We start from the raw sequence: 15,813 nt of genomic DNA, 5'->3' as shown, positions 1-15,813 counted from the left end.
CAGTGGCATTAAACTTTCAAACCCGATGTAACGAGATGGATCTGAACAGAGGTCGTTTTTTACCAAACGGCCGCTGTGGCTATGTCCTAAAACCAAGCTTCATGTGCCAGCCTGATTCAGAGTTTAACCCGGAAAACACTGGGGGAGGCCCTGGCCACAACCCAACACTGCTTACTATCAAGGTGAGTTAATGAACAGAGGGATCTTTATGAAAACTAAACTTCTGTTGAGAAGAATTTGCCTGTCTATTTCCTGCTAGAAAACAAATTAAAATACTTGAGTTGACTATATGATTTCACAATATTTGACTTCCAAATATCTTTGGCAAAAATTAACGTATCAATACAATTGTAGTACATCATCATTCACTTTAACCAAAAGTCGCTATTCCACCGTCGAGCCGAATGGTTCTAAGAATGGTAAGGACCGGTTCCAGTTGCATTTCCACTTGCCTGGTAAATCACGCGCAGTAGCCTGGTACTATGCGGCACGGTTACAAACCGTTCTCGAACCCATTCTTGACACGGTTGGCTAACCGTTCTGGTAGAATACATTTAGTGACTTTGCAACCCAGGATTGGTCACTTGTCTGTTGCTTGGCAACCCGTTTCTCTGTAACTGGCTAATCATGCTATTTGATTTGTAAACACAAATTAATAATAAAAAGAAAAGAAATATCTAGTCATCCTCCATCACGCGGTCGCTATTTACTTCTCATTTCATCTGTAAACTCTTGCTTTACCAAGGCAACGACTGACGCATTTGTAGGGGTGGGCGATATTGTCAGGGATGTCTGAAGGAAGGACCCAAGAGCGATAGCAGATTAACAATGTCTTTAATATAACAAAGGAATGCGCCTCGTAGGGCTAGCAACAGAAAGTCTCTCATTAAATGCTGCAAACAGTAGAGAAGTAACCCTGGGCAGGGCTGGCGGGTCCCGGGGTGACAACGAAGGAGAAAAGCAGAGCCTCTACGGCAGCGGTATGGAACTCAGGTAAGGAACCCGTCTCTTGTCTTCAGTAGCAGGGTAACTGGGCAGATAACAGCTTTAGCGAGCAAACAATCAAAGAAGCCTGCAGAACAGGACTCACCAAACAAGACAGGACAGGACAAGATAATCAGGTGAACAGTCAGACTCGTACGCAATCATAGATAATAATCTAGCAAAGGAGAGGTGGAAGAAGGAACAAGAAGTAGGAAGACTAATCAGAGGTAAAGAGGTAGCAGGTGAGAAAGGAATGAATGCAATAGCGATAATTGAAGAGAGGGCTGGCAGAGAATGAAGAGAGTAATAGTAAATGGGTGTGTCTGCACAGAGTGTGTGTGTGTGTGTGTGTGTGAGAGTGAATGAATGAATGAAAGATAATAGTGTGTGTGACCAGAAGAGGGAGACAGAGAAAGGAAGGAGAATACCAGGATCATGACAGTACCCCTTCCTCAACGAGCGCCACCAGGCGCTCCCGAGGATGGAGCCTGACGGGAGCGGTAGAAGTCATCAATGAGCGAGCGGTCCAGGACGTCCCGGGAGGGGATCCAGCTTCTCTCCTCAGGACCGTATCCCTCCCAATCGACCAGAAATTGATGACCGCGGCCTCGAGGACGGACATCCAATAACCTGCGAACTCTATAGATGGGAGAACCCTCAACGCGAATGGGATGGGATGCAGGACGGGTCGGGGCGCGTATGACAGGTTTTACGCAAGACACGTGAAAGACTGGATGAATACGACGGAGATTGGGAGGTAGTTTAAGCCTGATAGAGACAGGACTCACGACCTTAGAAACACGAAAAGGTCCAATGAATCTGGGGGCCAATTTGCGAGAAACGGACTGTAACGGGAGGTTAAGGGTGGAGAGCCACACCCTCTGACCACAAGTATACCTAGGACTCTTAACGCGGTGTTTATTAGCAGCTCGACGAGTGAGAGAACGAGAATGACATAACGCTGATCTCACCCTTCTCCATGTGCGTCTACAGCGTCGAATAAAAGCCTTGGCCGACGGGACACTAGAATCAGAGTCTTGGGACGGAAAAAGCGGCGGTTGATACCCAAGACAGCAATGAAAAGGAGACAGGCCGGTGGCGGAGGATGGAGCCGAATTGTGCGCGTACTCAGCCCAAGGAAGCTGTTCAGTCCAAGACGCGGGGTTGCGGAACGCAAGACTGCGCAGAATGCGCCCAATAATCTGATTAGCGCGTTCGGCCTGACCATTAGTTTGCGGGTGAAAACCAGAAGAGAGACTAGGGGACGCACCGATTAGTCGACAAAATTCTTTCCAGAATTGAGAAGTGAACTGGGGTCCCCTGTCAGAAACGATATCAGAGGGAAGACCGTGAATCTTGAAGACATGATCGACGACCGTCTGAGCAGTCTCTTTGGCGGAGGGGAGCTTAGGAAGAGGGATAAAATGAGCGGCTTTGGAGAACCTGTCAACGACCGTGAGAATAACAGTATCTCCCCCCGAGGAGGGAAGTCCTGTTATAAAATCGAGCGCGATATGAGACCACGGACGGGACGGAATAGGAAGCGGCCGGAGAAGTCCAGCGGGCGGTGAATTACTGGGCTTGGTCTGGGCGCAGACAGAGCAAGACGCAACGAACCGGCGGATATCACGTTCGCGGGTGGGCCACCAAAATCTTTGGCGGATAGCCGCAAGCGTTCCTCTTACTCCGGGATGAGCAAACAGCTTAGAGGAATGCCCCCATTGCAGAACGGCAGAGCGCGCAGCGACGGGAACAAACAACAAATTCCTAGGACACTGACGAGGAACGGTGACAAGGGAAAGAGCTTGTTTGACTAGTCGTTCGATTCCCCAGATGGAAGCTCCGAGGACGCATCCCTGAGGAAGGATCTCTTCCTTAACAGGGACCTCCCTGGGGGAAGCGAACTGGCGAGAAAGCGCGTCGGGCTTGAGATTCTTCGAACCGGGGCGATAAGAAATGGTAAAATTGAATCGGCCAAAAAATAACGCCCAACGAGCTTGACGGGCGTTAAGACGCTTAGCAGATCGGATGTATTCGAGATTTCTGTGATCGGTCCAGACAATGAACGGAACGGAGGAGCCCTCTAGCCAGTGACGCCACTCGCCCAAAGCTAAACGAATGGCCAACAGTTCGCGGTTACCCACGTCGTAATTGCGTTCAGACGGTGTAAGGCGGTGAGAAAAATAAGCGCACGGATGGACCTTGCCGTCAGTGGAAAAGCGTTGGGAGAGGATGGCCCCGACGCCCACCTCTGACGCGTCCACTTCGACGATGAATTGGTTGGAGGTATCGGGAGTAGTGAGAATGGGAGCGGAAGTAAACAAAGACTTGAGATGATCAAAGGCTGTCTGGGCAGCCCGAGACCACTCAAAACGAGACTTGACGGAGGTGAGTGCGGTTAGGGGCACGGCTACCTGACTAAAATTGCGGATAAACCGTCTGTAAAAATTCGCAAACCCCAGAAAACGCTGAAGAGCGACGCGAGAGTCAGGCACCGGCCACCCGGTAACAGCCTGCACCTTAGTAGGGTCCATGCTGATCCCCTCCGCCGAAATGACAGAACCGAGAAACGTGACAGACTGGGCGTGAAACATGCACTTCTCTGCTTTTACAAACAAATGATTCTCTAGAAGTCGTTGGAGAACCCGTCGAACGTGCTGGACGTGCACCTGGAGAGAAGGGGAGAAAATCAAAATATCATCCAAGTAAACGAAAACAAATATATTGAGCATATCTCTCAAAACATCATTCACCAGGGCTTGAAACACGGCGGGAGCGTTGACCAACCCGAACGGTAAAACCCGATACTCGAAGTGCCCAAGTGGAGTGTTAAACGCGGTTTTCCACTCGTCTCCCTCCTTAATGCGCACCAAATGGTACGCATTGCGTAAATCCAGCTTTGTGAAAATCTATTGGGCTACTGTCACTTTAAGACCGCCACGTATCTAATGGACACAAATATGACACGCACCCTATTTTCTCTCAAATGTGTGCATTCACTTTAGACAGAAAAAAACTGTGTTTATGTAAACCTTGTGTGTATTTGACAGTATTAGCGGAATAAGACTTGAAAGATAACTTAGTCCAGTAATCAGGCACTGTTTGACGTTTTAGTGTGTGTGCTTCGAGTGTACGCGCTCAGAAAATATTAGTTAGAACTGCGCAACAGCACCCAAATGAAATGTTTAACCGGCAAAGCTTTAATGCACAGGCAAATAATTAACTTTTATGAACTGCAGTGTCCCGTGAGTGTAACTCACGTTGTGTATATACATCGCGTTGTAGGCTACAGTATGTTGAGATGGAGGTGCCAGAACGTCTCGGTTACGTATGTAACCCTCGTTCCCTGAGGAGGAAACAGAGACGTTACGTCAGTGACTGACGAAATGGGGGTTTCGTTTAGAAGCCTATAGCCTTCGAGTTTTTCAAAACGAGCCAATGGCAAAACAATGCCATGGGTCTGCGGAATTTGCATAGCGCAACTCCGCCCCACCGCGTGGGTATAAAAGGAGGAGCGCGGTAAGGCTGAGCAATTTTATCGATTCTGCGATATAAATCGATATTTTTTTTTTCCAAGAAAGTATCGATTTTTAAGCCGCGAGTATCGATACATAAGTCCCATTCAAATCCCCTGTGTTTACCCCCATTCGCTTTAAAGCTCGGACGTTTTCGGTTCTGCTGTCGGCACTGGAGAAAATAGAAAAAACACGTAGGCTACTATTTATTATTGATATAAAGACGTAATCTTGAACATGTTTATCTCGCCAGCCAGTTCTATATACAATAATATTAAACCATTTGTCTGTGATGCAATTTTGCTATTCGCAGTCCAGAAGAGAGAGAGAGCGATTTCTCACGCGGAGCCACATCGCGCACAACACGACAGCCCTGCTCAATGACTGACAATGAGGACAGAACTAAACATTCAAACGTGGTTACACTTTAGATCTGGGATAATATTAGAGCTGGATAAATTTTGTGGACATCATTTACGCATATGGAAGTGAGAGGTTTGGTGTGGAAAAAAGGAAGGAAAAAGTACAAACTACTCCTGCTGTATCTAGACGGCAGCAGAAAATTGAAGGGTTAGTTAGAGAAAGGAGACAGCTGAGGAAGCAATGGAAAAAAGCAGAACAAAGTCAGAAGGAGGGACTCAATCTCTTACAAAGGGCCATAAAAGATAAGCTTGCAACATTACGCAGAGCTGAGCGCCTACGGAAACGCTACAAAAAGAAGGAGCTTGCGAGGGCTAATTTCTATAAAGACCCATTCAAATTCTTAAAGAAGTTATTCACCAGTGAGAAGAATGGCACTTTAAAAGCATCTAGGGTTGAGCTAGAGAGATATTTGGAGGAAATGCATACAGATGCAAAAAGGCATGAGCCTATGTCAATTCCGTCAGATATCCCACCTATCAATCCACCAGAATACCAAATGGAGGTCTGTGCACCTAAGTGGAAAGAGATAGAGCAGGTTGTGAGAAAGGCAAGGGCTTCATCATCTCCAGGGCCTAATGGAGTTCCGTACATAGTGTACAAGAGTGCTTCAGGATTTCTATGAATTCTGTGGAAATTGATAAAAGTGGCATGGGAAAAGCAGGTTGTACCTAGAGCATGGCGCCGAGCAGGTGGAGTCTTTATACCTAAAGAAAAAGATGCTACAAGCATCAGTCAGTTTCGTCCTATTTAACTATTAAACGTTGAAGGTAAGATTTTCTTCAGCATTATTTCGCAGAGATTGTCAACCTACCTATTAACGAATGGCTTCATTGACACTTCAGTTCAAAAAGCGGGCATTCCAGGGTTCTCAGGATGCTTAGAACACATCAATGTTATCTGGCAACAAATTCAATCAGCTAAAAAGGAGAGGAAGGAGCTCCATGTGACATTCCTGGATTTGGCTAATGCATATGGTTCAGTGCCACATGAGCTTCTTTGGGCAGCCAATGTCAATAACAAATTTAGTGAAAGCCTATTTTGGAGATTTGCAATTTAGTTTCTCAACTCCAAGATTCAGCACCGCATGGCAATGCTTAGAGGTTGGAATAATGGCAGGATGCACCATTTCTCCACTGGCTTTTACCATGGCAATGGAAGTAATCATTAGGGCATCAAGATGGGTAGTAGGAGGAGAGCGCTTGGCTTCTGGGATGCGACTACCACCAATCAGAGCACACATGGATGACATGACAACCATGACTACAACAGTAGCCTGCACTAATCGGTTATTGGGGAAGTTAACAGATAATATTGAATGGGCACGAATGCAATTTAAGCCCTCTAAATCAAGGAGCATCTCGATAGTTAAAGGAAAGGTAGTAGATAAAACATTCTTCATTAATGGTGAGGCAATACCAACAGTTTCTGAGAAGCCAGTGATTAGTCTTGGTAGATGGTACGATGGGGATCTAAAGGAAACAGTTTGAGTGGGAGAAGTTAGACGACAAGCAGTGGAAGGGTTGAAGAGCATAAACAGCTGTGCTCTAGCAGGCAAACTAAAACTCTGGTGCTTTCAGTTTGGTCTACTGCCAAGGTTGCTGTGGACACTGACTGTGTACGAGGTTTCTTTGACAACAGTGGATAAGCTGGAAGCGTTAATAAGTTCATACATCAGGAAATGGTTGGGAGTTCCACGCTGCCTCAGCAGAGTGGGACTTTATAGTAAAGGAGTATTGCAGCTGCCAGTCTCTGCTTTAACCGAGGAGTTTAAGTGTGCCAAGGTCAGACTGGAAATGACTTTAGCAGAGTCACGCGACAAATGTGTAAGGGAGGCAGCCCCTGTGGTAAAAACTGGTAGAAAATTGGTCAGCAAAGAAATCTGTAGTAGAGGCAAAGGCTGACCTTCAAATTGGGGATATCGTGGGACAGGTACAGCATGGAAGAGGGGGTTCTGGGCTCAGTTTAGCTCCTCCTAAATGGCACAAGGCAGGTCCAGCTCAATGGTGGAAGCTGGTAGTCAACGAGGTGCAAAAGCAGGAGGAGAGGATGAGATGTATAAAGGCCATTTCCCAGGCCAAGCAGGGAGAGTGGATGAGATGGGAGAGTGTGGAACAACGCAAAATAGGCTGGCAAGACCTTTGGTCAATGGAAGAGAGTAGGATCAGTTTCCTTATCAGGTCAACATATGATGTTCTCCCATCACCGCAGAACCTAAACCTCTGGGTAGGAGAGGATCACTCTTGTCCTTTGTGTTCATCACCTGCCACATTAAGGCACATTTTGACAGGATGTAAGGTGCCTCTTAGCCAAGGTCGGTTTACTTGGCGCCATGACCAAGTATTGCGATGTTTGGCTTTAGCATTGGAAGGCAAGCGAAGTATGACCAATAAGTTGCCGCTTGTTCTAGCAAAACATTACATGCAGAAGACAATATTCCTCCGCCCAGGCGAGCAACCACCAAGAAAAGGTGCTAACAACAATTCTCGCCCAGGACAACTGGAAGCTGCTAGGGACTGGAAGATGCTGGCTGATCTTGATCAACGGCTTATTTTTCCACCTGAGATTGCCACCACTAACCTACGGCCAGATATTGTTTTGTGGTCTGGATCAGCACGTGCCATGGGAGGATGCGGTAGATGAGGCATATGAGAGGAAGAAACTGCGGTATGCTCATCTGGCCAGTGAACCAGAACAGCGAGGATGGAGAGTCCAGGTTTATCCAGTGGAAGTGGGTTGTCAAGGTTTTGTGGCACACTCTACAACCCGGTTCCTCAGAGACGTCGGATTCAGTGGCCAAGAGTTGCGTCGCACAGTAAAGAACTTATCTGAAGCAGCAGAAAGGAGCAGCAACTGGCTGTGGTTGAGACGGACACATTCTAGCTGGCTGTATACTGGCCGCCATGCTACGGTTTCGTAGAATTCTTGAAAACTTGAAGAGTCTGTTGTTTTATTTGTATAGGTTGTATAGTATTTACAGTCATTACGTTCCTGTGTATATTGCGTGAATGACGGGTGGTTGGGCAGATATTGTGTTTTGTGGTAGGAGGTATGCCATACGGAACCATTGCCACTGAAACTGCATATTAACGCACCAGTGGGGCTCGACAGCCTTAGTCAAACGGGTTGGCGCGTATGGTTGGGTTGCGGAGAGATTGTGAGATTGTGGTTAGGTCTCAGCAGCAGGAGGGATGTAGAGGTCAGTAAGCTGGGCTGAGTTGAGTGGGGGACGGAGGGGGGTGACTCTGGGACGCCGGAGTCACTGTCGAGCCCTCTTGAGGTGTTGTGGGCTAGTCGACGAAACACTGAGGATGGAAGGTGCCCACTTGAAGACCCTAGAGATGTCCCCTACTCAGCTCAATCCAGACGGTTGTCATGGGGGGACCGCACTGTGGTTGCAGCCGTTGTGTGCTGACGCGTGTTAACACTGGACAGAAGGAGATTTACATCACCATATAGAAAGAAGCGTAAATGGATGGAGAAGCATAGGTTACTGTAAAGCTATGTCTTAGTTGGTGCTTATCTTGACGAAAGCCGAGACAAATCAGCATGAAGTTTTAACATCTACTCTCGTGTAATGGAAATCCTAATTTTATTTTAGATTTCAGAGATAATAAAAATAAGATATTTGAGATTAAACCAAACTAACTGCATTATGTCTAGAGCAACTTCCTTCCCTTCACAGCGATGCGCTGTCATTTCTTCCTAAACCCCAAACGTACGGTCAGAATCAGCACGATCGGTGATTGTTGTAAAAAGCAGTCTCTACTGTTGCTAAATTGCGGACGCGTTTAATCATTAAAAGAGCTATTAAAAGCACAAACATCTGCACAAAAGATGTTCACAAGGCGACGCGCGCTCTGAAATGGACTGCAACGAGACAAGAAAAGTATAGGCTACTTAACTTTGGGCTTCATGTGCGCATCTAAACTATCAAATAAACATAATAATATAAAAATGACCAGCTCTGAGATTCACTGAAACACATTTTATTCACTTAAACAGTTTATGTCTTAAATGGACGTAATTAGTTTGGAGAAAATGAGGTTTCACTTTATTTGGATGGTCCCTTTAATTCATTCTGTTTTCTATAAGTAACATTGCACCTACATGTCTGCTAACACTCATTAGAGTATTAGTAGATTATTACTAGACTGGTAGGGTTAGGGTTAGAATAAGTTGACATGTAGTTGCAAAGTTACTTATAGTCAGTAGAGTGTCTGTTGGAGGACCATCACAAAAAAGAGTTAGCAGATATTAAGCAGACTTTACACTAATACTCTAATGAGAGTTAGTTGACATGTAGTTGCAAAGTTACTTATAGTTAACAGAATGTTCAAAATGGACCATCAAAATAAGTGTTACCGAAAATGATGGTGCATCAGTCACCTATTAGATCTGCACTTGGTCTTAAAGGGGCAGCGTCAAATAAACCTGCTGACGATTGAGCCATTAATGTGAATCAAACAACAAAAGGCACTCACAGCTCTTGAAAGAATAACTTAAACTTGTCCAGTCAGAGACATATATTGTGTAAATCAAGTTTTTAGTTTTCAGTTCAAATAATTCAATCCAAGTAAATGGAACACTCACAAGATGTCACCAAAATCACTCTGTCCCCTTTAAATCTTTCAGAAAATGATGTAAGTGTATCGAATTATATCTAATCGTATCGTATCGTTGGCTGAATATCGTGATATATATCGTATCGTGAGCTGAATAACATGTATCGTATCGTGAGATTAGTGTATCGCTACAGACATAGAGCGCGGTAATCTTGCATTATGCTATGATGAGGAGCCGACACTGAACTCCAGGCTGTTCCAGCGGTACAGCGTTTGTGGCGGGGGGGGGGGGGGGGGTACGTTCCCGTGACGTTCCCTTTTGTTCAATCACTCCGAGTTATGACGAAATGGGGGTCCCAATTCCATCACGCCACAGTGGCTATCTTTTAAGTGCTATGCGCAAGTCTACCAAGGTACACTGGGTGGCATATCCCAGGTGGAATATGTAACACAACGCCTACCCGCAGGGAGGACTTAGAATACACAAATGACCCGAGTACGGGATAAATATGGAAAACTCAGCGTTATTCAGCCCGCAGGGTGGAATATTTCAACCTCGAGATGGCAAGAGGTCTTGCCGAGGGAAAGACACATGCTCAGTGGAGACTTACCGTGGAAATACACATGTGGGGGTTGCCCAAGTGGGGAACCGTGCACATGGAAAGACCTAGCCAATCATGAGAGCTGACCAACCGGGAACTCAGGGTCTAAGGAGAACTCATCTGAGTGAAATAGCGCATGTATCCAGTCCTTGGAGTGGAATGGCGCAGCAAGCGATGACACCGAGCAGGTCCTACTTACTGGCTAGTGGAAGCGAGTACATGAGAGGACACTGGCTCTACCCGGAGATTATAGAATCTCGCGAAAGTGTTGGGTGTCACCCAGCCTGCAGCTCTACAGATGTCTGTTAGCGAGGTGCCATGCGCTAAAGCCCAGGAGGAAGCCACACTCCAGTTGGAATGTGCCTTCACCCCTAGGGGGCATGGTCGACCCTGCATCTGGTAAGCCAAGACAATACGCTCATTTATTTAATTATTTTGCTTGCGCGCTCGCGCCTTTTACCAATCCATCAAACAAATGTGGTGAGTATCAGTCAGTCAAACAAACATGGTGAGTCATGTCATATTTTCCCCTTATTGTCACTTGCACTTCATGTAACATGTATAGCATAGCCTTCTCTGTCAGCACAGGATTTACATGTGATGAATGCAGTGAGATAGTCAGTCTGCCAGAGAAGATTTCAGAACTAGAGAGTCCACCCCCCAAGATTACGGTTACAAATATGAAACTTATATGAAAGGCAAAGGGGGAGGTGTTGCTGTAATGTAATATTTTCAGAAGTCTAGTTTCAAATATAATTTGTTTGAAGTGTTGGTGCTAAATGTAACAATATTAAGTGTAAATGATAAATCACATTTGAGATGTGTGCTGGCGCCTGTATACAGGCCACCAGGGCACCATACAGACTTTATCAAATAATTGGCTGACTTTCTATCAGAGTTAGTACTGGCTGCAGATAAAGTCCTAATTGTTGGTGATTTTAATATACATTTAGATAATGAAAAAGATGCATTGGGATTGGCATTTAAAGACATTCTTAACTCTACTGGAGTTAGGCAACACGTGTCAGGACCTACTCATTGTCGTAATCATACTCTAGATTTAATATTATCACATGGAATAAATGTTGATGCCGTTGAAATTCTGCAGCAGAGCGATGACATCTCAGATCACTATCTAGTCTTGTGTAAACTTCATTTAGCCAAGGCTGCAAAGCCGACTCCGTGTTATAAATATGTTAGACCTATCACTTCTGCCACTAAAGATTGCTTTATAAAAATTATCTTCCTGATCAGTTTCATCATCTCAGCATCCCAAATAGCTTGGAAGAACTCAATATTGCGACAGAAATTTTCAACTCTCTCTTTTCCAGCACTTAGACACAGATGCTCGTTTGCTCTTATAGAAGATTAAAGAAATTATTCCAACGCCATGGTACAACGAGCACACTAAGGCCCTTTAGAGAGCAGCCAGAAAAATGGAGTGAAACTGGAAGAAAACAAAACTAGAGGTATTTCGCATTTCATGGAAAGAGAGCACGATTGCATACAGAGAGGCCTTAAATACTGCTAGATCTGTTTATTTTTCAACCCTATTAGAAGAAAATAAACAAAACCCTAGGTATTTATTTGAAAGAGTTGCTAAACTAACAAAAAATAAAGCTACAAGCCCAGATGTTTCCAAGCAGCACAGCAGTAATGACTTCATGAACTTTTTTACTTAAAAGATTGATAGTATCAGGGAGAAAATTATAACTATGCAACTGTCTACTACAGTATCGCATCAGACAGTGCAGTGTAGTCTCACTGACGAAAAATTCGATTCATTCATTGCTATAGGAGAGGGTGAATTTTCTAAACTCGTTAAATCATCTAAATCGACAACATGTAGGTTAGACCCTATACCGACTAAACTATTGAAAGAGATGCTTCCAGAGGTCATAGATCCTCTTCTTAATATCATTAATTCCTCTTTGTCATTAGGATAAGTACCAAAAACTTTTAAGCTGGCTATGATTAAACCGTTTGTTAAAAAAACGCAATTTGATCCAACAGATTTAGTCAATTACAGGCCGATCTCGAATCTACCTTTTCTGTAAAAGATACTAGAAAAGGCAGTATCCTCACAACTATGTTCCTTTTAGAAATAAATGGTATCTGTGAGAATTGTCAGTCCCACTTTATATTGTGGCTTTAAGTACTATGTACTTACATTGAACTTAATAATTTGATACAGTGGACTTATTGTGTACATACACAATTTTACATTGTACTTATATTTTGAAAATACCTGCACCCCTGATGTGTTACCCAGGATGCATCGAGAGGTGACTTTAACTTTGCAGCCTATTAGAGAGCTGACTTATGTTTGACTGATCTGTTTGCTTTATTTCTAATTGTATAGCTTCTTATACCTTTTAGGCTACTTATACTTTTATACTGGATATTATTCAGCATAAAAACTGACATTTAACAAAAAGAGACAGGGTTGTGTAATTTTATTTTATATATTTTAAAATATATAGAATATTTTTAAAATTTATTTTACTATACATTCTCTTCACTGTATGTACATGTATAATAACATAAAATTACAAGCCTGTCTCTGTTAAATCTCAGTTTTAATGATCAATAATGTTTCATATTTTTAAAATGAAAACAAAAAGAAGCAGTTGTTTTTTATATTTCGTGTTGTTATAAATATATGCAGTGAAGATAATCGACGTACACGTTGCCTGAACCACATTTGTGTGGCCATTAATATGTTTACGATTTTTTTAAATGAAAAGAGGCAGAGTTGTGTTTTATAACATATTTTGTTTTATTGTTGACGAAAAGAGGCAGAGTTGTACTTTATACCATATTTCGTTTTATTGTTGCCTGAAATATAGCTACATAAAGAGATAACCGGAGTAGCCAGAGCGTGCTGAGTGACACGATCAAGAATGCCGCGGTTCCGTTTGTAGAATAACCGGACTCGCCCCCTCTCGTCCTCGGGAGTTTGTTCTCCCGAGTCAAACTTGGCAAGTCTGAACTACCAAGGACGCAAGTCCGTAGTTTGCGTAGGCTACTTCTATTGAGAAACGGCCAGACTGTGCTCCAAACCGTGTAGTGATGCGTGTGTGTGGGTGTGTGTGTGCCTCATGAAGCGCGTTCTCCGGTAATTGATTAAAGCGCATGCTGACGCAGCCGGCCAAATGTGATTAGAAATGCATTTTACTAAATATTTTTTTGTTAACAATAAATTTGTAACGCAAGTAACTTAATTTTATTGACATCAGTAACTGTAATCAAATTAAATACATTTAAAATGTAATGAGTTACATTACTGCGTTACCACGAAAAGTAATTAGAATACAGTAACGCCTTACATTGTAACGTGTTATACCCAACTCTGTTTACAATACAACCTGAACACAATAAGTACATTATACTCATTACTTAAAACCACTTAATATAAAGTGGGACCGAATTTTCAATCAGGATTTAGACTGTATCATAGTACTGAGACAGCTCTCATTAGAGTCACAAATTATATGCTCTTATCATCCGATTCTGGCTATCTCTCTATTAATGCTACTCGATCTTAATGCTGCATTTGACACTATCAACAACAACATTATTTCAAATAGACTTGTGTAAATTGACAAATGATGTTGGCATTTGTGGAATTGCACTAGCATGGTTTAAATCATACTTATCTGACCGTTATCAGTTTGTAGCAGTAAATGAAGAGATGTCTTATCGGTCAAAAGTTCAGTATGGTGTACCATAAGGCTCAGTTCCAGGACCGTTGCTGTTCAGTCTATACATGCTACCATTAAGAGATATCATTAGGAAGCATGGCATTAGTTTTCACTGTTATGCTGATGATACTCAGCTCTATATTTCTTCACACCCTGACGAAACTTACCAATCCACAAAATTAACGGAATGCATAACTGATATAAAAAACTGGATGACTAGTAATTTCCTACTACTTAATTCTGAAAAAAAACAGATTCTAATAATTGGACAAAAAACTTCCTCACGTAATAACCTAGAATACTGTTGTAGGGTATGGACCAATCAGACACATACTATTTATTCATTATATACAAAGGTTTATGAAACTCCTCACACAGCCCAAATGAACAAACACAAGTGAAAGAAACAGTGTCATGTTACAGGGCATGATAAGGAGATTTTACGACCTCGGAGGAATGTGGCCACATACTCAAGAGAGAGACTATGAAACAGAAACCCTCTTTAAAACAGACTTTGCTGCGTTAATCATAGACTAACTGATCTATAAATGAACATGCATAAAACTGTGAAAGAAACAGTGTAAATGGTTTACTGTCTCGTGTACTATTAGGTATATATTATGGTATGTATCCTGGTATACAACCAACTAACGATCAATGTAACCTCACCTGTATAATGCCTCCTACCTAAATAATCCTCATTTAATGACTCACACTTTGATGTACATCACCTTCTTCTAGAATGCAGTGTGGATGTGTTATAGCTATTTTAGCATTAATGAAGGTATAATCATATTATGGGACAAAGACCATAAATCAACTAAGAGCCGCTTCCCCTCTCGGACATGTCACCTTACTCATAGGTCCATTCAAACCTTAGGGGTTGGTTCTTTCTCAGGGTATATCAGAGGCAGGCAACAGTGACCGCCCTCTCTTAGTTTTTTCATCCAGCCGCAACACTGTTCTGGTGAGACTGGGGAGCCCCCTCCCCCTCCACGGGGGCCCCAGGGCCCAGCAGGCCTCGATTCCAACCAGATCCGGCCTCATGGAAAAGAGAGAAGACTCTCTCACAAAGAACCAAGGACAATCTCAGGAGTTTTGGAACAAAGACTCCAACCAACAAAGACTCCAACCAACAACGACTCCAATCACCCATCCTTCCGACTTCCTCACTTCTCCTGGGTGCTCGGCGTGGCCTCAACAGAGTCCCAGGCCTTCACCAAACCAGTCATGCGTTCCTGGAGAAAGAGAACGCTCAACCAACTTCCACTTGACACTGCCGGAACCATCAACGACTCCAATTTTCAACAACTTCAAGAATTGTTCCCATTACAAATGCAAGTATTCAATTCAATGAAATGTGAAAATGAAATTCTGATGGTTCTTCTCATAGACCCTCTTCCGGTTTCCAATTTCATCCTATCACTAACCTATTTATGTATTCATGTGTGTATGTTGTTTAGTTTATTTATATTCATATTCACACATTCACATTTAGTTAATAAAACTTGTACATAATATGTATTTGGTTCTGTTTTGTTTGCAATACAAGTCACTTTACGATCACGGTTTTTGCTACTGGCTCAAAGTACTGTACAGGCGAAGAAATAATTATTCTTCGGTGGCCATGGAAGATACCCTTTATTAGAATAAATTAATAATCAAAATAGTTCGTTGGAAGAACTGATTAATTGATTGTAATATTAATTCAGCCACATCAAGTTAATCCAATTAACTGACCCAAATATTTATAATTAATAATAACAAGATATTATTGATTATTAATATTTCCAAAAAGCTGAGTTCCTTACATAATGGTGGAGAATTTTAAGGCATCGTATTAAACATTGTATGCAAGCAGACAGTAATCAATCATATGTTGTCCCATAAGTTTTATTAACATCTCATACATGCACGTACAAGTTTCTGAGTAAATCAGCAAAACTATAGCTTGAATATGCCTTCCTACGAATGGCAGAAAGTTCACAAATGCTATAATGCATATTTAAATCGTACGATAAGA

The 15,813-nt window shown here is 43.0% G+C and overlaps 1 protein-coding gene across 3 annotated transcripts in view; it reads left to right on the top strand.

Moving 5' to 3' along the window:
* Positions 1-15,813, top strand: part of LOC143738232 (1-phosphatidylinositol 4,5-bisphosphate phosphodiesterase delta-3-A-like) — a 79,536-nt gene that overhangs the window by 27,284 nt on the left and 36,439 nt on the right. For all 3 annotated transcript variants that reach the window (XM_077230254.1, XM_077230256.1, XM_077230253.1), the window contains one exon: positions 4-182. In XM_077230254.1, coding sequence (XP_077086369.1) covers positions 4-182 — 179 coding nt within the window. The remainder of the gene's footprint in view (positions 1-3; positions 183-15,813) is intronic.

This window comes from Siphateles boraxobius, unplaced genomic scaffold, assembly GCF_051911475.1.
Source record: "Siphateles boraxobius isolate OS27281-9 unplaced genomic scaffold, OSU_SipBor_1 140, whole genome shotgun sequence".
In the NCBI taxonomy this organism is placed as follows: Eukaryota; Metazoa; Chordata; class Actinopteri; order Cypriniformes; family Leuciscidae; genus Siphateles; species Siphateles boraxobius.
This window is presented reverse-complemented; position numbering and strand designations above follow the sequence as displayed.